This window comes from Harpia harpyja, chromosome 9 (assembly GCF_026419915.1).
Source record: "Harpia harpyja isolate bHarHar1 chromosome 9, bHarHar1 primary haplotype, whole genome shotgun sequence".
In the NCBI taxonomy this organism is placed as follows: Eukaryota; Metazoa; Chordata; class Aves; order Accipitriformes; family Accipitridae; genus Harpia; species Harpia harpyja.
Window position 1 is genome coordinate 36,789,816 of NC_068948.1, and position 22,484 is coordinate 36,812,299.

Here is a 22,484-nt window from a genome sequence, read left to right on the forward strand (position 1 = left end):
GTTCTTCATCTTCCCTTTTCTGCTTTGTTGATACATCCTGAATTTCTCAAAAGAGAAACCGAATTTCTCTTTTGACAAGGAACTAGGCTAAATATTTCTCAAAACTTTCCAATGGCTGGAAAGCTGCAAACCATTTTTTTCAAACTACCAATTTCTCGAGCATATGAGGACACACATGAAATACACAATTAACTGCATCTGCTTGAGCATGGTTTAGTGTTAAAAGGAGATTTAGGATTTCAAGTTTGTTCAAGGTACTCTGCCAGCTCAGAAGGGTTCTGCTCAAGGGAGAGAACTACTGAACATGAAAAGACGGGATCTCTATATCCACCAGACAATTTTTGTTTCAGTGAAGGAAAACTTTTGAAGGAGTTCTTAAGCAGAACAGTGAGATTTACAGAATGTTTCTCCCACATCCATTAGAAGTATTATTGCAGTAGATGTTAAGCAAAATCAGTGAAATAACCAGATTCAGCTCTTCTATGGAAGAAATTTGGAGGAATCATTAAGTCAAATGCCAGTAGATAATCTAATTATGGAGTGCAGAAATGAACATTTTTTGGTATGGCTAAAGAAAAAGGTATGTTCTTTAATTTGTTTTAAGAAAATAAAACATAGTCCATCATTAGAGGAGTTTTGAGTGTTCAAAAACATATAAGCCTAGCAAAATCAGTATCTGAACTGGATATGAGAAATGAGTTTTATTGCTCATGAAAGTGGGGGGTTTTAGCAACATAGGAGGCCAGACAATAATAATTTGTATTTTGATTTGACAAAATGAGAATTAATGCCAATTTACTTAGAGCAAATTCTAATCCTCAGCTGTTTTATGAGCCATGAATTCACAGTTCATTTCTTTTCTAGACTTTTTTCCTCATATCTTTCTACTATGTGCTGCTTGAAGAAGTGAATTTCTGTAGATATCAAGCTGGAATCCCACAATCATTATTTAGAGAGCTCAGGCAAGCCATATCTGTTGAAATAGCTTCTAGGTGTTGATCCTGCTTTCTGTAGGTACTAGCACATGGCTCACAGTAAAATAGCAAACTAGTGATAAAGGTCTGTGAAACAGTCTGTTTTGTATTCCCCAGACGACAAGGAAGGAAATAACAGAAAAAGTAAATTATCTTCCATTGCTAGAGAAAAACTTCCTACTTGTTCCTGGGGAAAGTTGTATTAATCTAAAGACAGATAACAGTGTATCACTCTTCTATTTAATTAAGCAGTTTCATTTTCCTTTCCCAGCAGATGTATTTCTTATTTGCACATAATTCTAGATTTATTCCATCAGTGCTACCTATTGACTGGTAAATAGGACATTGATAATTCACTGCACAACAATACACATAACAGTTAACTCCCCTTGGCATTGCCTAGTATGTGATTTCAACAGCTTATGTTTCCAGAAGCTGCTGGAGTAAGTTGGTTTATGGAGCAGTCAGCTTATTTTTGATAACCCCACAGTCATTTGGAGGCTCAGCAAGAGGGTGGTAACTTATAACCACTTTTTATTTCCACCTGTAGCTGGAAAACCTTCTCCACACCCCTTGAGCAATATCAAATAAAGCTTGAGAGAGGGTTTCAACAACGTATTACCAGTGCAACAAGCCAAAAATAAAATCTCTCCTCTCAAAATTCAGACAGGTAGCCATTTTCATCACTACAATCATCTCCAAAAGCCCAGATCTATTCTGATGGAGTGAACAGCAAAATCATTTTTCCCCTTTTAGAGTGAGTCTGATGCAAGTCAAAATCATTAACAAATCCAATTTTAAATAAGTGATTGTACTTATGACAAGCATTGACTGAAGCCACTTACCATTATTAAAACACTCTGCAAAGAAAAGTCTTGCAGAAATTTAAGATCTCGGACCACTTATTTTCATTTCTGTCTCCTCCTACTCTCAGGGCATCCATTCCTTCTTTACTAGCCACTTCAGTGGTTTGAAAAAGGAAAACTTTGGGCTTGAGAAGGTGAAAAATAAGCAGCTCTTTGGCAGTCTGTCAAAAAAGTTTCAGCACTGGATCAATGCTCCATTCTAACCAGACAAACACATCCTTTATTTTTCTGAATGGTCTGAATTACGGGCAAGTGTTTACAAGTGTTTTCTCTCTCAGGAATTCTCACTGTAGTCCTCAGCAGTGCAGTTCCTCCACTGATGCAAACAGCTGTAACTGCATGATTTTTTTTTTCTTTTTTTTTTTTTCTTCTTTTTTCTTTGTTAAATAATCTTGGTTGCTTAACCCTCTTTAAGGCATGTTTTGGTGGCAGTTTTCCACAACACAACTTCCATATTTTCTACAACTAAGAAAACCTGAGAACAGTGGCCCATTCAAACCAGTCTGTGTTTCTACGACATCATATGCTTCCTTCCACTGGCTCCTTCTACCCCATCACATTGGCCACCAGCTCATTGCCTGTAAGGGACCTTTCAGACCCTTCTCCATTACTCCTGATCCATCTGTCAGATTTGGCTTATCAAGTTACTGACTTCAATCTTTATTTAATCAATGACACTTCGGGAATTTGGCTGTTTCCTAGCAAAGCACTGTTTCCTTCCCACCACTAGAACTTTTTTTGCACTTTGTTTCAACATATACAAATTATTGCCCCCTTGAATTAGCTGGTAAGTAATAATCTCTTGGTTGATTCAATTTTCCAACTGAATTTTACTCTAACTCTACCTCATCGTCTCAGCTAGATCTCACCTCTGTTCGACTCACCTCATGAATTCCACTATTTCATAGAATCAGTTTGTCCCATGGCATTATGCAAAATAACCAGGAAAATAGAAGCAGAACAGCATCGTTGACTACACCATGAAACCTCTACTGAAGAATACACTTACGATTCAAAATGTATTACTGAATTTTTCAAAGTTGAAAAAGAAGCAGCAAATTGATGACATGAAAACAACTGTGTATCTAGAAAACAAGCATGGCTAGACACCAATGTACTAAGCTTCTCTAGAAGCATGTTAAAAGAAAGGTGGTTATGTGCCAGGCACTATAATTCTTTCTAAATAAGGCCTCTCTAATAAAACAACAGCAGGTTTTGCAACCCTGTCCTGACAATGGGGTGCACTCTGCACAGGCAATATGAGCTGGCACTAACAGCTTGTTTCAAAAGGCCACAGTAACATTTTGCATCAAGATAGACTGGCAGACATAGCGCTCTCTAAAGGAAAATATCTTGGCTGTTGTTCATATTTCCTTCATCAGCATAGTCACTTCCCATCCTTTTCTTTTCATCTCGACTTACCTCCAATAACTGTATAGTGGAAACCAACACCCAATTACTTACAAAGTACCAGATAAAGACCTCTAAAGATGTCTTTCCTCCAATAGTTTGAGATCCCTTGTAGGTACTTGGTCTACTGTACTCCATATGTTGTATCTTAACTAATAGGGGCATTCAGTCCCCTGGTTTGCAATGCACTTACGCTTCTGTGACTCACTGAATGAACATCAGGAACATTAAACAAGCAATAGAAGTACTGTATTGTTGGACTTTACAGCATTATACATACCTTTAGGACCTGCTCTAAGTTCTCCAGCTTGGCTTGGAGCTGGTGTTTTCCCTTTACAGCCAAATCTCGTTCTTTGGTCACTCTGAGAAGGGTTTCTCTAAGATGGTCATAGTCTGATTTTACCTAGAAAAAATAAAATGCGGTTATTGCCCAAAGAGCTAATTAATGAAGGGGAAAACATATCTGACACAAACATTTCCGCATGTTAAAATGGAAAAAGGAAAAAAAGGTCAAAAAAAAATAGGAAAGAAGTGTAAAAAATGGAAGGGAATGTTCATTGAAGAAATTGTGTGTCTCATATACACATATTCGTGAAACATATTTTCTTTTGACAAGGACTACAATCTGGCAACCAAACTGTAGTTATGCATAAGTTATGCATATTTAAACAAATATACTATATAACGCAAAAAATAAATGAGAGTCAAACAATTCCTAATTTCTTTGGATCTCAGAGGTGGCTGTGCTACATGAAGAGACAGAGATCTAACTTACATATAGAAATGTAACTCACATGCACATTTTTCTGGACTATTCTTTAGTGTAAATTGACTTCAGAATAAATTCAAATATACATAATCAGCCTGTGCTAACATTTGAAATCAGTGTTTCTACAATTAAAAAATAGGTATTCTTCTGCAACAAACCCCTTGCTCTCCCTTAAAATATTTGCATACAGAAGGTTTTTAAGGAATCAGATACTCATCAAGTAGGATTTGTTTTCTGATTTAATTTACTTGGTGCTAGCTTGACCATTTCAGTATGACTGAGTCTTTTTATACAAGATTTTGTGAATCATCATTAATAGTGACTACTTCATAAACACACATAGAAAATAAGAAAATGTAATATCAAACTACTTTATCCTGCCATGGAAAATTCAGAGCAGCTGAAAACTTGATTGCTTACCCCTGATCATTTTATGACTTAATGTCCTGTATTGATGCATAGCAATAGGATTGTTACAGCTTGTATCATATCAGAAACTGCAATTTTTACATTAAGAATGAAAACCCACCAGCAATAAACACCTGGGTAAAAAAAATACATAATGTTCACATACTATTTCCACTTCCTTGCAATGTTGATAGAAGGTAAGAAAGCAAAAGAAAGTGCCATATTATTTTTAGTGAACAGTGTTTCAAGAAGCATCTGTTTTCCTTTGTTAACTGCACCACAGCGCAGAAGCATAAACAATGCTGGCAGGATTACTAAGGAAAGGCAAAGCAGTACAAAGTATTGGGATAAGGCATAGGCTTTAATCTTGGTGCAGCTCATGTTTCCTTCTAACTTCAGTTAAGGAAGTGACAAGTACTTTTTTATTTTATTTAATTATTGTAATTTCTTCATTTTTTTAAAGAACGAATGGCATTAAAGTAATGCCTGACATGGATATCTCCTGGACATTTTCTAAAGCGATGTTTTGGAAACTGATTCAGCCTTTCTATTTGCCTTCTGGCTCCAGTTTGTTAACTTGCAAATTTTGCCACGGACCAAGCAATCTAAATGGTTGCAGCCAGCCCTTGTATTCATCTTTGCAAGAGGGCTCTTTAGAGTGCAGTGGACTAGAAAAAAGAAAGAGGAAAATGGAACAAATCATGTTTTCCACAAGAACTGATGCAATTATTGTCAACCTCAGGATTTTTTTTCTGTGCACAGATTTTTCTTTTCCTTTTCCCTCATTTCTATATAACTAAGGAAACTATTAAACAATGGATTTTCAGAAACTATTAACTTCCTCCATCCTTCGTATTGTATTTCATTGCTCAGATCAGTCAGTGTATATTGTTGAAGAATAATGAAGTGGAAAAAGGAAGCAATGAGGTATCACTATCAATGATGCAATTTTGTTATTGTCTGTGATTCTCAGTTCATTTACTGAGGATGAATGAAGTAAAATATTTTGAACACATTTCAAGAAAAGGTTATTTTCCTCAGGCTTCAGTTTTTCCCTGTCTCTAAAACAATTGGTACCAACTACGTTTCTAAAGAGTTTTCTAAAACTTACCAGTCATCATAGTCTGCATAATTTTGGGGAGCTTGTGAGCACGGTACCTTTCTGATACGTGTTTTTCCCTGCTGGCAGTGAAGGGGCTATCAGAACAAATGGTACCTATCAGGCTGCTAATGTAATTTTGGAAATAGATGAATTAAGGACAGTTAGAACTGAAGATATTTTACATATCTCAGGATCTTTCATTTAGGATCCCAAAGTGCATTCCTAAATTAGCTAAAGTTTAGAAATACACAAATGGTTCTGATAATTTCTCTTTTGGCACATCACCTTTCAGACAAAGTTCTACCTATATTTTCACTTTACAGGTTGGAAAGAACATAACCAAATCTACCAACCACCTTCTGATAATTACTCTTGTTACTTCCAGCAACACTGATAACTGTTAATATTTCTATAGGGCATTCTTGCCAGGAATTTCTTCTCTGCAGATTGTGTATCACATGGAGTGCTGTGATACACACATTTATGTAACCCACAAGGCAGCATAAAACTTGACAAGTCTATCATGTGCTTTTTTTATTTTTTTTTAGGCAACATTTGTTCTTAAATATGAATTTAATGCTCTCTCCAAGCAGGCTGTTTAAGAACATATGGGATATACATGAACTTGAATTACACACAGAGCACATCAAAACATCAATGTTCCCAGTGGCAAAAACAGTCGACCTAAATAGAGTGCCGTCATAAACAGTTCTAATTTCATGACAGAAACAGGGAACATTTTGATCTGTGATGTTTCTCTGTTCAATGCATCAACCAATTTATTTTTCCTCCCATACCTTCACACTTACTAAATGTGCCCTCATTTGAGTCAGTTATGAAGGCCAGAGTACTGCTAAAGTGTCTTCCACTTCCTGAACACTTAAACAGAAACTAGTTACTGAAAACCAGCACACCAAAATGAACCAGCAGTTTATTTCATTGGTGAAAAGCTCCATCAGCCATATAACCCACCATTTGCCTTAATCCTAGGTTTTAGAGACCTGCCAATTTCTCAAACAACTGACATTGTTCAGAAAACATTGTTCAGAAACTACCATGAAAATTGTATGATTTCATGTATTGTGGAAATAAAATACTGAATGTATAATATCTATTCTATTTTTACATAAAAACACTAGCACGTATATATTCACATGAGCAGGAAAACAAGACAGATCCCCATGTCATAGCACTCTCAAGGACACAAAATCTTTTCAAGTACTCCACTCCAGGAATGCAACTTTGTTTCTCTTATGCAGAGTACCAAAACTAAATCCTGTAAGTTATGTACAATTTTAGCTTTAATTTGTGGATTTAAAGGTAGCCAGCCTCCTACCTACTCCTTTCTAGAGACAAATTTCAGCAACTACATTGTGCAAAAATCAGCAGTAGTTTTATTTGTGCTACGTAATAGAATGCATAAACACTCCTCCAGCCCCGTTTGCTTGGATAAAGTTGGCCTGTTTTTCAGGCCAGCTCTCAAGGGTGAAAAAGAATAAATTATTTTAGGCAGGTTTTCCCCTTCAGGGCTGAGTCCTAACTCTGTTAGAATTCTGCTCCAACCTCCACATCCAAAGTTGTATAGTTTCACACTTTCTGAAGAGTAAAATGTAATCTAAACTGCACAATCTATCCTCAACCTCATTGTGTGTGGTAAAAAAAACCCCAAAACTAAACACCACCACCCCACCAAACCCCAGAAAAACCCAAGTAATTCCCTCAGAAAACCTGTTATGCAAAAAGGAACACGAGGTTTGTTAACATTCAGGGTATACTGCAAAGATTGCATATTGTTAAGATTGTTAAAAGTGAGAGGGTACATTTAAAACAAGTCTTTGATCCTACTGAGGCTGTGATATTAAATTAATAGTGCAGGCAACCAGAATTGTTGCATTGTGCCTTTCACAGTATTTAATATATTTGAAGAAACAAACACCCATAGTATGACAAATTCTGACATTACAATAATAAAAGGTAATTTTATTACTAATTTAGTGGCTAATGTGTCAAAGGTTGACATTTTACTTTTATCTTTTAAATTGCTTTTACTAGGTTTTTCGATGTACCTCAAGCTCTTCACTATAGTAAGAGACAAACATTACCTATAATAAAGCATTATTACCACATAGTTCTTCACTTTCTGATAGTAAGGCAGCTAACATTTTTAGTGTCACCAATGTACTGAGCCTTCACTGCATTAATGTTGCATGCTATTCCTGTGTCAGCTAGAATATAAAACTGCCTAAGTAAGACTTTATGTGCCTCGTGAAGTAAAGAGTAAAGACAATGTGTAAACAACAGTAGAGAAAAACATTAGGAAAGGGAGAAATTCTAGACAGATGGATGAATAAAATTAAGTGATGCTATGATACACATGGCTTCCTCCTATCATAAAGTATTATTGCACTGTCTTTTTATATAAAAACAACTTAAATTCCTCAGCAACAGGAAATTTCAGGTCTGCTTTGATACCAGGTGCTATGCAGAAGATGTAGAGTACATGCATAGCCATCTCTGAATTTTAGTGATTTGCATTGTCTCAGGGATTTAATCAGACCTCCTTTGGTTTGGAAATTTAGCAGTGGGCTATTCTGTGACACATGCACATCAGAGATATCAAAGCATGCAGCTACCACTGTTTTGCAAGCTTTGAGGATGGGCTTTCATCAGAGCCTGAGTTACAGCTCTTCTGAAATGAATGAGGTTGCCGAGCAACTCACTTAAGCCCTGTAGAAATCCCAGATTGGAGTTTTATTTTTAGCTAAATGTAGCCCTGCAAAGTGGCTGGTTCATGATGTTTCTTCCACTGAATGCATATGTGGTGAGGTAAGGCACATCAGCCTCTCCTCCCATGCTAGTCATGCCATGCGTTATTTGCCATAGATATAATCACACTGTAGTTATAAAGATACTTTTTGTCCCATAACAGGCACAAAAAAGAATTGAAGAAAAACACTTACTATTAAAATAGTTTTTATATCAGGACCTGGAATAGCTGAGACTATGCCATGTGCCATGCTACAGGGAAAGTAACAACAGCAAATTTGGATATTTGCTGCTCGACAAGAGCTTTTCAACATTTTATTGGCAAATTTAAAAATGCAAAGAAAAAATGCAGAAGGGTGGAAAAAACCCTACTAGATAGCAATTACTTCTATCAGTATTTTTCAGAAAAAGAAGAGAATTTTTCAATCAAGTCTCATCAAAATCACCGAAAAAGTCTTTTTACCAAAGCCTAATACCAATTTACAATACTAAGAAAATACACATCAGAGGAATGGTGTACCTCTCTAAAGTCTATCAGTGTGTCTTAAATTTTCACTTGAAAACAACATTTGTTTATAAAATAGATTTTTGTAGTTTATTTTTAATTAGAATATTTTATGTTCTCAAGTAGAAGCAAGTAGATGAGAAAAAATGACTATACTATCCACTTTTATCCACTCTGCAGCCTGATTTCTGTAACAAATGAATGTATGAAATCTGTGCTCATGTTGTTACCTGGTCATATTGCAGTGCTTTGTGGGACACACTTGCATACTGAAGGCTCAGGCGATTCTTTTCTTGCACAGCATCCTTCAGTTCATTTTCCTAAAACACAAGTAAAGAGTGTTATAGACTATTTATCTCCAATACATTACATCCTATTAAGTGCTTAAGGAAGCAATGTTTTTGCATTATTTGGTATTAACAAACTAATAAGAGTAATATCAGGCACAGAGCCAAAGGCGCTGAAGGTGCAGAAACAGCAGATTAGCTTGCAATTACAGTTGGCTCTATCATAAACCCACGTTTTCAGTAGATGATCTGATTAAAGACCTGCAAACAAAGAGAAATGTCCTGACTTCACAGGCCTGGTGCCTATAAAAATAATAATAATTAAAAAATCTCCCTATTTATGTATCAAAGAGCTCAAACCTGGCTGCCTCACTTAGAGCTGGAAGGAGAAAGAGACTTGGTTCCCAGAAAAAAAGTAATGCTATCAAACTTAGGTCTTCAGAAGGCATTTTGAGGGCAAAAGCCAACAACTGGAATGCATGCTCATGCACATATTTTTTAATTCACATATTTCACTTTACTTATAAAGTATATCTATTTATAATTTACGTATATATAAACATTCTCATACAAACATTTTTAGAATCTGGGTAGAGCTTCTATGTACTACAGTGGCAGGCAAATCAGAAACGCAGATGGAAGTCAAAAGGTAAGTAACCTATGCCTAAAGATCAAGGTATTAACTACAACCTCAGGAATATATTTTTATTTATTTAGACAGCACTATAAGGAGGAAAAAAGGAAGAGTAAACAAAACTCAAATATACAGTCAAAGGTCAAACCAGAGGGGTGGAAATGCTTTGTCAGGTCACACAAATCAAAATACACGCAGCTTAGGAAAAACCAGCAGCATCTTCTGATATTTCTGACAATTTCTTTTTTGCACCAGTTCACAAAGCTAGTTGTCTCAGATTAAATCTTAAATTCAATTCCTTATGAAAGTTGCAATCAGTCATGCTGGGCAATCTGTAATCTTTCCATCCTACAGTATGCATTATACATTATCTTCTGAAAAATTCGGTTTTATTTGCCAAAAACTGTACTAAGATAGGCAAAACTGGGCCCACTTTTGAGTGATTTGAAATAATTTGTGATTTTGCACCATTAAAATCCACACTATCAGCAGATTTCTCTACCAATTCTGCTGATGTCTTAAGAAAAACTGTTCAAGTAATGCTTTATCACAATATCTCTTTAAAATTCTCAATAGGAAAAAGAATTAAATTACCAATTTTTGATTTACCAATGTAAGCCCTAAAAAAGGAATTTAAAGATTCTGATATTTATATGTTTTTCATACTGCTTGAACCAAAAAACTTCCTATTTCAAGCATACCTTTCATAAATCAATTTCAATACTTTCTGCACACAAGATAAATGTTTTGAATAGAAAACTAGCATTTTCAATGAACAAAAGTTGTTAATCTGTTTATCTAAATTGTTTCCTAAGCTTCATTACCTGAGCATCAGAACTAGTGAAGCTTACAGATTTCTGCCTAATATATTTTTGACTAACATATAAAGAAGGTGTGACATCCAAATCTGATTGAAATTAACCACTGGGTTCAAAATTTATAGGGTCAGCTAAACAGATAGTATGATCACATGAATAATTCTTTTTCTATAGAAAATGAGATTAAAATATCAGTTTTATAAAACATTTCACCCAGAAAAGGCCATTCTGAGTAACAGTGATAGTAACGTATCAATTAATTCCGCAGAAGATACTGCATTTCTGCCAACATCTGGAATCTGGAATACCAGTCTGATAGTTAAATTTAAACATAAACAAAGGATAGTGAAAATTAGTCCAGCTTAAGTAATGACATGTTACAGTACCATCGTCATACAATATCAGAACATCCTAACATCTGTTGGAAACCATCCTCTTGACTAAGCGTCAAGTGCTACTGCACTGAACTAAACTAAGACAACAAACTGCAGAATATTCACAGTCTCCTGACTGCAGATATACCTATCATCTCACACATAAGGAGCTCAGCAATTATAATTTCTCAAGTCTGTTAAATCTGTTGTTCAGGGTGCAATTAAAAGTGGCAGTCGGACTCTGAGATGCTAGACAGTTCTGAGGGCCAAAATGAGAAGAATTTCTTAGCTCATGTTGCATTTTCAAAGGTGTGAATTAAATCAGTAAATATTTTTATAAGATCAGCAAACTGCACAGAACAGTTCCTTGGATATGCAAATAAATCATTGTGTCCTATTAATTGCTGAAAGTCACTTGTAAAGCATTGTGTGTCTATTCTGCACTTTACAAGGTGAAAATAAGCTACACTACCTGCTCTGAAAGCCTTACAACTGCAGACTTCTGTCAAGCCAGCTTTGACATTGACTTTAACGGATCAATTTGCATTTGTTACAAATCAATACTGCTCAGCTGACTTTAATGGGGAACAAGTGACAATGAGTTACCAGGTTTTAATAATGTTATTAAAAGGAATTCAAGCAGAAATGGGGTGCGGAGCAGGGAAGGGAGGAGTAATTGATGGCAATCTAGGCCAGTATCTTTCACACCCTACTTAATATCTCCAGAAAGGAAACAGTTTATGAGAGATGGCACAGCAACTGGGCTGGCTGTTAGTCTTACCTGAAGAAAATACATTTTATCATGTTATTTGCAAGAATGAATAGAAGTAGGGCAGTAACTATCCCAGTTTCATTGGTCCTTAGTCATAAGCCTATTTCTTTTCACTTATATCTCTGTTCATCATAGCGGCAATTTCTCTCAGTATTCTTTTGCATTTGCCAGGATAAAGCCCAGCTATGTTCCCCATCCCAACTAAATCCATAAAGATCAAGAACCACCTGAAACAGTAGCAGGGATTACTGGCACACTTCTAGCCTAAAAAATACACAGATAGAGACCCAGCAACTAAAACTCAGGTGCAAAATTTCCACTTGCAGTATTTGCAATAGGGATAGAATGTATTTGTATATATTATCAGTGTTTTCGGAAGTGACATAAATACATGTGCACTTATAATATTTAGATTGCTTGCTCTCAGAAAAAGCATTAAGGAACAAAGAATAAATAACTCATCGAAGGCCTCAGATCAATAACGTGGTAAAAGCCAGAAACCGAACCAAAGTCTTGTAAATTTTAGCCAAGTTCCTTTATTGGGCTATGTTTTCTGGAAATGATCCAAGTCATAATTGCTGTCAACTCAGAAATTCCCACAATATTAGTTTCAATTTGTTGACTTGAGTCATCTTTCAACAACAATGAACCCTTACCACAGGGGCTCTGACAGAAGAATTCTGGTAGATTCAGCTGTAATAGTTTAGCCACTGTATAGTAGTATCAGTCATGTCCCTGAAAGTAACCCATGATGTGGTTAATCGAAGCAGCACATACTACTGCCCAAAGGGGAACGCAAGCTAGTTTCTGTGTAGTATACATGAATAGTACTTCAACAGTTACGTTCTCTCTCCATATTCCTTATGACCGGTTTCTCCAGTGTTGAATGTTTCCAGGTGCTAACTGTTACTTGGAGAAACACACTTACAGTACTCATTATACATCTCTTCTCACCATCTCCTCTTCTCTTGTGGCTGTGAAATACCACCTAGATTTTTGCAAATGATACTTATGCCTCGTTGCAGTTTGTGACTTTCTGTCTAATCCATTGAATTCAGTGATTTGGTCCCTTAACAATATCCGCCTCAGTATTTTCCAGGTGAGTTAAATATAAACCTTCAACAAAAAAAGACCAAAGTTGATCCCAGCTACCCCAGAACTAAATTCCACCCAACAGGCAATTCATATATTAAAAAAGAGAATTGAAGTCATGTAGAGGAAAATGACATTTTTACTGTTTTCTTCCATGTACAAACCAGAAAACTCGAATTTCTGCTATAAATTCTTACTGGCCCACAGTCAGTCTCTGAAAGTTGCCAGTGCATGGCTGCTCTTGTCAAAAGTGCTGTTATACCACCATTGTGTATACACCCATTTGACTGGGGCCAGAGTGGCACACAAAAAGGTGTTTTTCATTTGGGGGGGAATCCAACACATTTGATTATTGTTTTACTATGTTTTGAGTTGTCTTCATTAGGATTTTATGGTTGGTTCCTGAAAGAGCTTTGAAACGTCAAACACATTTTAAGGGAGACAGATGCCTTTTGAAAATCCCAGCTTCTCGCACATGAAGGCCATGCTTCCTTAAGACGCTATACTGAAATAGAGTATTTTTCCATTCTCTCTCCTTTATTTGGCAGCTAGCACTGAATGCATTAACAACAGGGCAACAGTTCTCACTTCAGCTCTTACAACTGCCAATTCCAAACAGAACCTCCAAGTCAACAGAAAGAAGAGGTCAGCAAATACATAGGGCAGCCATCACAAATGACAGACTTACTGGCAATAGGCTGGATATGTGCTTCTTGCATTCAGCTTGCCTGTGAATGCTAGGGATTCTCCACTACAGACTTCCCCTCTCTCAATTTATTAACTCCACCAAATTCTAAAGGGAACATGCAAAGAGACATCACCCTGTTATTGCTTGGACCTAAGAGGAGATTTTGTGTGATTTTGCAATTCATTTTGGAGCTTGACATGACTGAGATTTTTAAACTTCTTGACAATAAACCAGTACCAGTCCAAAAAACAAACCTGTGGAAAGCATTACTATGCACTCTTCCCTCATCCTTTTATACAAATAGCTTTTGACTTCTTTTTACAAATTTAATGGGAGTTTTGTCCTTTTATCCCCTGCTGCCCTCTCCCCTGTTCTTCATTTATGCACTGTATGTAACAATTCTGACAATTTAATTGTGCCTAAGAAGCAACATTTTATAGTCAAAGGAGGTCTACCATTTAACCTACGCAAATCAATCCACTGCAGCTGTTAATAAGGACAAGTAGAGCGAAGATTAAGAACGTATCAAGCCAGTTAGTCCAAGACACAGTATAAAGGCAAATGCTGACTAAATGTTAGCACACTAATGTGCAAGTGAAAAGGAAGCAGTACTTCATAATTCAAAAAAAGCTTCACACCAGTCTTGACATTGGGTATCAATTATTAGTTGAACAGTCCGTCACCCCCTTTCTAATGATGTTGCTACACAATACTCATTTAACAAAATCAAGGGCTTGAAGCAATTTAATTACTAGTCTAGCATGCATCCAAAAATTTTACAGAAAAATGAATGTGTAAAATTAATGATAAGGAAAGAATCAATAGCAGTGGTATGTAGAACTATTTCACCTTCCCCTACCCCCCCAAAATTGAAAGTATTGTCACAGATTAGCATCAACTAGCTACAGAACAAACCAAACCCAAACTTTTTCTAATATATGTAGGCAGAAGTTGCACAGAGCTTAGACTGCTCCTGCTTAAGATTTTTTACCAAGTCAAATACAAAAAAGCATAAACCATACTTACATATATTACATATATGGTGGTATGTCAATCATGCTGTGTTCATGTCAGGACCATAAGTAGCATAATTTGCAAAAAGAATCTGAAATGTCTTTAGCATGTCAGTCAAAATTCCAAACAGCAAGGATATTTCCTGCTGGATATAAGGAATGCTTCAGGCATTCTCAGCTCAGACAGGCATTTTGATTCAAGAAAACAACACTAAGGACGATCTTTTCAGAATCTGCAAAATAAACTGAATCAGAAAATTGACAGCCCTCCCAAATGTATACAAACACAAGCAGTCCTGCAGTGTGCTATTTTTTAAGGGATGCCCAGAGCACTACATGGCTTTAAAGGCTCACATACCAGTACATACTTCACAAAACATGAGACGATTAATAAAGAAACATCCGTGAAAAATAAAAATAAAAGACACTACAAATAAATTGTGTTACCTTATATATAAGTTGCATCTTTTTAAGTGCAGAAATGAAGGCAAAAATGTGTGTTCATAACAGAGAAAAGTAAAAATTCTCCTACAGATATGAGGACTGACTATAAAAATTCATGGTAGGAGGATGACTTCTGTAGATTTAATACAATCTGACACTGCTGTCTGGGTAACAAGGTTCTACATTGCCTGGAGAAAGGCATCTGTTGCCCTGTGTGCTAGTTTGCTCATCCATCAATTATTTTTATTTAAAAAAATGTTATACACTATTCATTTATTTGTAGCTCTTTTTCTTTGAGACTTATTTCTACCAGTAACCTGCAATGACTGTATTAGAACACTCTGATTATAATCCCCTGTGAATAGTTCTCTATTTTGATGGTACATGAATAGAATTAATCCAAGAGAAAAGTGAAAACCTCTGTCTACAGGTACCTAAAAAAGAAAAACGAAGAATCTTCTGATCTTTTCTCATGTATTTTTGCCCTGTAAATGACTCACTTCTAAGGTCAGGTTCATCACCACCAATTAATTTTTTTTCTTCTTGTAAGAGCTAAATTTTAAAGGCAAAGCTGACTCATCCTGAATAGCACACAGTAGAACTCTTTAAGAACCTCAGCATGGAAAAGCTAACAGAGCTAGACTGAGAGGCACAGCCTGTACAACAAACTGCCGTTAAAACCTTTCTGATTTTCTCTTTGCAATTAACATATGGATGATGCAAGAAAAATACAGGCCGTCCTGCATAATTCTAGCCACTATATAGTATAGCACTGAGCAAAGTGGAACCAGAAGCAAGCAGAGAAAAGCAGCTTTCACAAGAGATGCTGCTGTTCTGTTACTGTTAGTTAATGTTCTGACACCACTTCCATTATATCTGACAGCTTTGGATGCATACCAGTAAGACAAAAGGGGGATCAAAGAAAGCACTGAAAGTGCTGAATGTCCCCTCCCTGTCCCATGAAGGGTACAGTTCTATCCAGTACTGGCTTCCACAGGTATCAACTTTGACAGTTAGAAAGTTCCACTTTCAATAAATTACATACTATAAGTTAGTGGAAAACTATTAAATGCAATAAAAATTAATCAACTAAAGACTCTTTTTTTTTTTTGAGGTGTTTTACTATTTCCATTTGATTCTTCCTCTCAATTATCATGATTGAAGTATATGTTAGCAAGTAGTACAGGAAAGTAGTTGGACATTTTATGATGTTAACATTTAGAAACTAAAGAATTTCTACAGAGAATATTAACAGGCATACATAAGCCTGTTCCATTACCACTCTTAAGATAAAGGCAGATCTGCTCAGAAATGCTTGCATTTTAAATAAAATCACTTCACAATTCGATTTCCTTCATTTTAAATAGGAACTTTTCCATGCAAATTATACTTTGTTCTAACAAAAGAACACAAATGCAGCTTTACCCTTCTAATCAGTAGGCTGAATTTAGCATAAGAAACACTATCTAAAAATAGCACTTCTTAAAAAAACCACTACTAAATAAGGAACACAGGAACTGTAGCAGTTTATTGGACTTGGAAATCATCAGTGTCTTGGCACTTCAGTGACCAGGACCAGATGTTATGGAGGAAGCACAAACAATGCATGGTATTATTTTCCACTTGAATAAGACTTAAGATAACAAGCTTTGCACTACCAACTCATTTCATTCACACTCTTTTTGTCTTGTCTTTTGGAGTATTAGCTTTTCACACAGCTGTTTCTCATAACTTGTCCACACAATCTTGTCTACCCCCTCAAATCCGTCACTCCCATAAGAACACTGATTTACATGATAAGTTACTCACTGCCATGTTTTGCAGGATCAGAGAGGAAAGCGAGAGATCAACATCAGATTCACCTGAACTTCTGGAAGATTCCCCTATTTTAGAATCACATGTAACCATATTTGATTTGCTGCTGCTCAGACTATGGCCATCACTGAAAATTGTTCATCACACTCTCCATCTTATTTTCTTCACATATGGCACATAGCATGAACATGACAAGGCCCTCTCATCTCTTTTAATAATGAAAATGGGTAAAGTGATAATTTTAGATATAACTAAGTGCAATGGTTTTATTGTAGTGTCCATACTTGTGAATAAATAACACAGCAGACATTCTAGTTGCAGCTGTTTATGATGAATTACCAAACACGCAAGTTCTCTTCAAGCTATTACTTTTGGACTTTATTCCTACCGTGGCTGAAGGAAGTAATCATGAAGACAGCAAAAAAGCAGACATTCCCCACGATAACGTTATTTTGTATTTGCTATTATGTTCATATTTTATGATGCCATGCTTCCTCCATGAGGAATGTGGAATGCGTCAGCTAGATTCTATATTCAAAAGCAAAAGAGCAAATGTCTTTGCACACTTCCAGTTCACAACACAGATGGAATCAAGCCTCTAACTGGCAGTAGGTGGCATTACTTTTTTTCTTGTTAACTTCTGCAGAAAGTATCTAACACTATCCCAACAAGCAAAGACAGCAATTGTATAACTTATGTTTTCAGTATCATCTTTTAAAACCTTCTCAACATTTGCAATGAAATGTTATTATTGGATAGCTGCTTGATTCCTTAATGACAAAATCATACATAATCTTGTTGTGGAAAAGTAGTATACAAATGTCTAGCTGATAACTGAAGAATCAATTCAATTTTAGACCTATCAACTTCAAAGAAAAATAAGGGGTAAGGGAGAGGTCAACTCTCATCAATGATGTCTTATTTATGTATGTTAACACTGTAATACTTTCAGTCTAAGGCTGTTCCAATAACTAAAATTATGCAATATTGATAATGCTTTCATCAGTGACCATAGAAAAATTATTCTGATAGGCATAAGTTTTAATACAAGCTTCATACCAAAGTAATTCTACTGCTGACAACACAGCTGTTCCTAATTTATCCAGAATGTGCTTTAGCTTTTGTTCAGGCTACCCTCCTGAAGATACACCCTCACCTCAAGTCAGCCAAACTACTACTTAGTATTTCCTTTAAAAAACAAGCACATTTGTGTTCCACCTTTCAAATAACATCCAGCTGCTGGGAACATAAACATAGCCAAAGATACAATAAAAATACATTTCTGCAGCCTTTAGTAGTGAATTAGTCTTAAGCTTAATATTACAGCAGTGTTTTCCCTTGGACAGTATTAGAAAGTTAATCAATTTGATTTGTGGGCTGAAGCAAAATCAATATTTATATCCAGGGGTATTTCTTTCAATTATTTTTACACTCTCTTCTCAACACAATAAATTAATCTGTGTATCTGAGAGACAGACGGTCTAATTCTCATTTACCATGCCACAGTTCTAGTTCCTTCAGGGACAACTTATAGCCAAGGGAAAGAAAAATTATCCACTGCAAAGGGAGAAAGGAGTGAACAAGGTCCCTGGTCTTGTATAAAGGCACAAAGGAAACACAGTGTGGCTTAAACATTAACCCTATTTGAATGCTGGTATCAAGCTGGCATGGTCTGAAGAGGACATTCCCTACTGCCCACTTAAAAATTATTTTCTTTTTATTTTACCATCATACTACATATTTTTTGTTTCACATCTCAATTGGTAATAAATCGTTCTTTTGCCTTGAGTCCAGTGGATGTGCCAAAGATCCAATTTATTTTTGTAGGTCAAACCAAATGTCACCAACTATTTTAAAATAATTAAAATGCACAGTGAGATTTTAGTGGTTTCTGCACATGCATGAATTTCCCCTTGCACTTTGTGATAATTCATAAGGAACTTGCTATTCACATTTTCCACTTCAATTTCACTAGTGGCAGAACAAACAGAATAAAGCTAAACATCAGCTAAAAAACGTGAACAAAGTTGTTCTGATCACCACTGGAGCTCATTAGGGGTAAGGCTGCAACAGAAAACATCTATTCAACTATCTACTAAGGCATTAAGGTTTCCATTTGCTGATCAACAGAACACAGACAGAAGACTGGTGAACGGCAATGTGAACTTGGAGATCTCTCAGTAGAATACCTTACAGGATCTTCTAAAGACCATGTATGTTAGTATTCTGCTAACACACCAGTTGCAGACGCTTTTATACAGGAATAGCTCATGGAGAGATCTTGTCAACTTTGATTAAATCGTCAAGTTCATTGTGCTACTTCTTATAATAGAAATTTCTTATTCTTACTGAAATAGAGCAAGCCATTTCTTGTTCTATTTCACTGATAATTAAAATGCAATTAGTTAGATCAGCTTTCACAAATATTTCTCAGAAAGCTTTCCTTTTTGTCATGCACAAAGAGGAGAGAATAGCAAACAAGATCAACTGTTGCCACGGTAACGTCATGCCCCAGCAGGTGAAAAACTCAGTCCTGTGGCACTAAAAAAGGATGAAATGTACTGAACCTAAGCATAACATCAACTAAAGCTTAACAAGCTAAATGTTTTTTCATAGATTGGCATATTTTTAAGCAACACATTTAGAGAGGCAAACGTTAAAAAAACCCGTGTGAACGCTGGTGACATTAGTATTATTCAATTGTCTCCGAGTAATTTTATTGGGCAGAAATTTATATTGATATGTTGCATAATTTTTGAAATCTCTATGCAAAGTTTAGCACAGTTTTTAAAAATTGTAAGTGACTTGAGAACAGAAGATAATTTTTCATTTCAAGAGAGATACAAGAAAACTATGCTGAATAATTTTAAGGGTTAGATGCCAGAAGCATCATTCAAAAACAGCTCTTCATGCTCCAGAAGTTTTGTTTTCAGAACAGATAATATTATAGCCTTCAAGTATGACTGTACAGTCAATTTTTCATTTTCTGTTAAGCTAAGATGGTATATATAAACACTAAACAAATTTATGAGTTAAGCAAAACAAAGTATTATGGGCCACTGCTTTCCCCTGTGTGATTTTTTAAGAAAAGCTGTACAAAACCGTACGTTGGTCCTTCTATGGTCCAACCAAATCTTCCTTAACTATCTACAAGTGCCCACCTCAAAACACTTCATTCCCATTTACAGAGATTGGAACAACGCTTTGCATTCCTTCCTTAAGGAGAAAAACCATGCAAGTCAGTCACAAAGCCACCTTTTCATCTGCAGGGCTCTCAAACACTGTGAAATCACCATGTATCATATTCTCTTAATCAAAGGTGTTTTCAAACCATTTTCAACACAATTTGAAAACTAGAAAAAAATGGAACTTTTTGTGATTTTTTATATAATACAACATATCATTTTCATATCAGATATCATTTTCTCCAGCCATTTAGCAAAATGTAACAACTTTAACAAAGCTTAATAGTTTTACTATGTGTGTATTTACAGGTGTGAAAACTTACACATACTATTTTTCTAAGTATTCTCAGGAAAAATACATCACAAAACAATGAGTTTAAACAGTCTGCCAGTCAGAATTTGAAATTTATTCATTACTCACAGTCGTTGGGCAAGCAATGAGTGAACTGTGCATTCATCCTTCCTAAGTGCCAAAAAAAGAGAAGATGACTCTATCACCTAACTAAAGCAATGCTGTTTCTTATCCTTCTACTCAATATTATCTAAAGTCCTGTCGCAATGACATCAAGGAGAAATACAATAGCTAGCAAATACTAGAATTCACAAAAAATGATGATTTTTTTCAAATATTATGTCATTATTTTACTACTTGAACTGTAGTTCAACCTTGAATGTCAGTAATGTACCAAACTTCATATTAGGCACTACTCAATTAGAAGAAAGTCCCTGCCTAAATATATTATGTTTTATTTTTTAAAGCATAAGGCAAAATAGGGGCTAGAATCAAGTCTAATTAATATATAATTTTGGAGGCAAGAAGTCCTCTGCATATGGAAAAAGGAAAATAGCTTTACAGTTTTTAAACAGTGGCTGCCTGAAGACACTTTGCAGCTTGGAGTTACAAAAATGATATTAGGAAAGGTTATTTGACAGAGTGTAAATGAAGAAGATGAGAGCATTATCTCCACAAGAATAATACTTCTATATATTGATACCGTATGTGCTGAGGATGTCAACAGTTTGTACAGTAAACCTGGGAGAAATAACATGATACCTGTTTTTCACAAAGAGAAACTCAGTAATTAAGACTAAAAAATGTCGCTAATTTTGAATTTGTCTGCTGGTTGTAGACATCCCTGAAAAACTGGGGCAGTCACCAGCAAAGAACACTTTGGAAATGTGGTCTTAGATGATTTGACTGGCACTGAACAGCAATATGAAAGCAGAGTCAGAGATGGGTACTAACACAAAAATCCCTCTGTGTATCACACTCTACACAAACATACAAGTCTTTAAGCTTTCTAGAACTACCACTACTTCTTATTTTGCTGTCATAAATCTGCTCTACATCTCTGTAGTCACCAAGGACAATTTTCCAGGCATTTTTGAGGACAGCAGAACATAGAATACTTCATGTTAACATATCATAAGAAACAACACAAAATCTAAACAATATATTTGCCATGTTACTTTTCTTTACCTTCTCTTTCCTAAATCTAATTAATGCTGCCAGGAAGATATTTATATACTATTCTGCTTAGTATAAAATCAAAAGAAAACTAAATCATCAAGGCCCCGATTCAGGCAAGGAACTAACTGCTTAAGAGCAGTGGAATATTGAAGCAACTTATCCGAACCCCCTAGTATTTTCCCCTTCACTAAACTCTGACACAAATCCAGAGTCCTGACTGCTTTCAACAGGGTAGAAAATCATCAGCTAGAAAGCTGCACTGAAGTTGCAATCAGACTTATTTCATTGCTATTTCCAAGTCTTAGCAAACGTATTATTTGGCAACTCCAGTTAATCTTAAATTTGCTTCAAAATGATTAATTAGGTGTATATTACTCCCAGTCTTAAACCATTCATTATTTCATTACTTAGAGTTACATGTGGTAGCAACGAAATGTATTTCACCCCCACTTACTCAGAAAGCAGTCCTGTATATATGCAATTGCATCCATCTTCCCTCCTTAATGACACAGGCAAATAGAGAGAGTCAGAGTTTCTTTCTGCTCCTTCAAGCTGTACCGCATCATACTCTGAAATTACAATTAATCTTCTTTACTAGCTGAAGCTGACCTTTTAGCCACTGCCTGGAAAGAGAACATCACTCCCCTGGGGGCTGTTCAAGGGGAGGGCCTTCTTGTGCCTGACACCTCTCAGCCACGTGATGAGATGAGGCAAAAGCACATTAAAACGGGTAATTTGGGAAGGTATGGTTAATACTATTTATACAAGGAAGGCTGGCAAGCCATGCTCAGCTTTCTTGCTTCCTTAAGGCAGGGAAGCTTTTTGTGATCTGTAACATCAGTAAATATTTACGTTTTGGTTTATTCTTTAAAAGTCAGTAATTAACTGCTTGAGGCTGAACAGAAAGGTTCTGTAAGCTTTCACTCAGTTTCTGTATGCAGCTTGCTGTCACTATATCCCTGGACTAGACCAGGACATTCTGGGACTTAAGGTATTTGTATTCATTTAAATAACCGAAGTTTATTCATAGTCGTTTCCAAGATGAAACCTTGACACATTAGGAAGCACAGAGTTTATGTTTTAGGTACTTG

At 35.9% G+C, this 22,484-nt stretch overlaps 1 protein-coding gene across 21 annotated transcripts in view; it reads right to left on the reverse strand.

Moving 5' to 3' along the window:
* Positions 1 to 22,484, reverse strand: part of RIMBP2 (RIMS binding protein 2) — a 116,866-nt gene that overhangs the window by 62,034 nt on the left and 32,348 nt on the right. For 4 of the 21 annotated variants that reach the window (XR_008236488.1, XM_052795652.1, XM_052795651.1 and 1 more), the window contains exons 1-4: positions 21,848 to 21,977; positions 20,344 to 20,385; positions 9,031 to 9,120; positions 3,531 to 3,653 (exon numbers count right to left, since the gene is read on the reverse strand). Coding sequence is in view for 17 of the 21 variants with exons in the window: in XM_052795652.1 (XP_052651612.1) it covers positions 3,531 to 3,653; positions 9,031 to 9,120; positions 20,344 to 20,376 (246 nt within the window). In the remaining 4 variants the exon portion in view is untranslated. Of the gene's footprint in view, positions 1 to 3,530; positions 3,654 to 9,030; positions 9,121 to 14,925; positions 15,026 to 20,343; positions 20,386 to 21,847; positions 22,040 to 22,484 lie in introns of those variants that run through there. The other 17 variants (XM_052795650.1, XM_052795648.1, XM_052795658.1 and 14 more) reach the window with 12 other exon arrangements.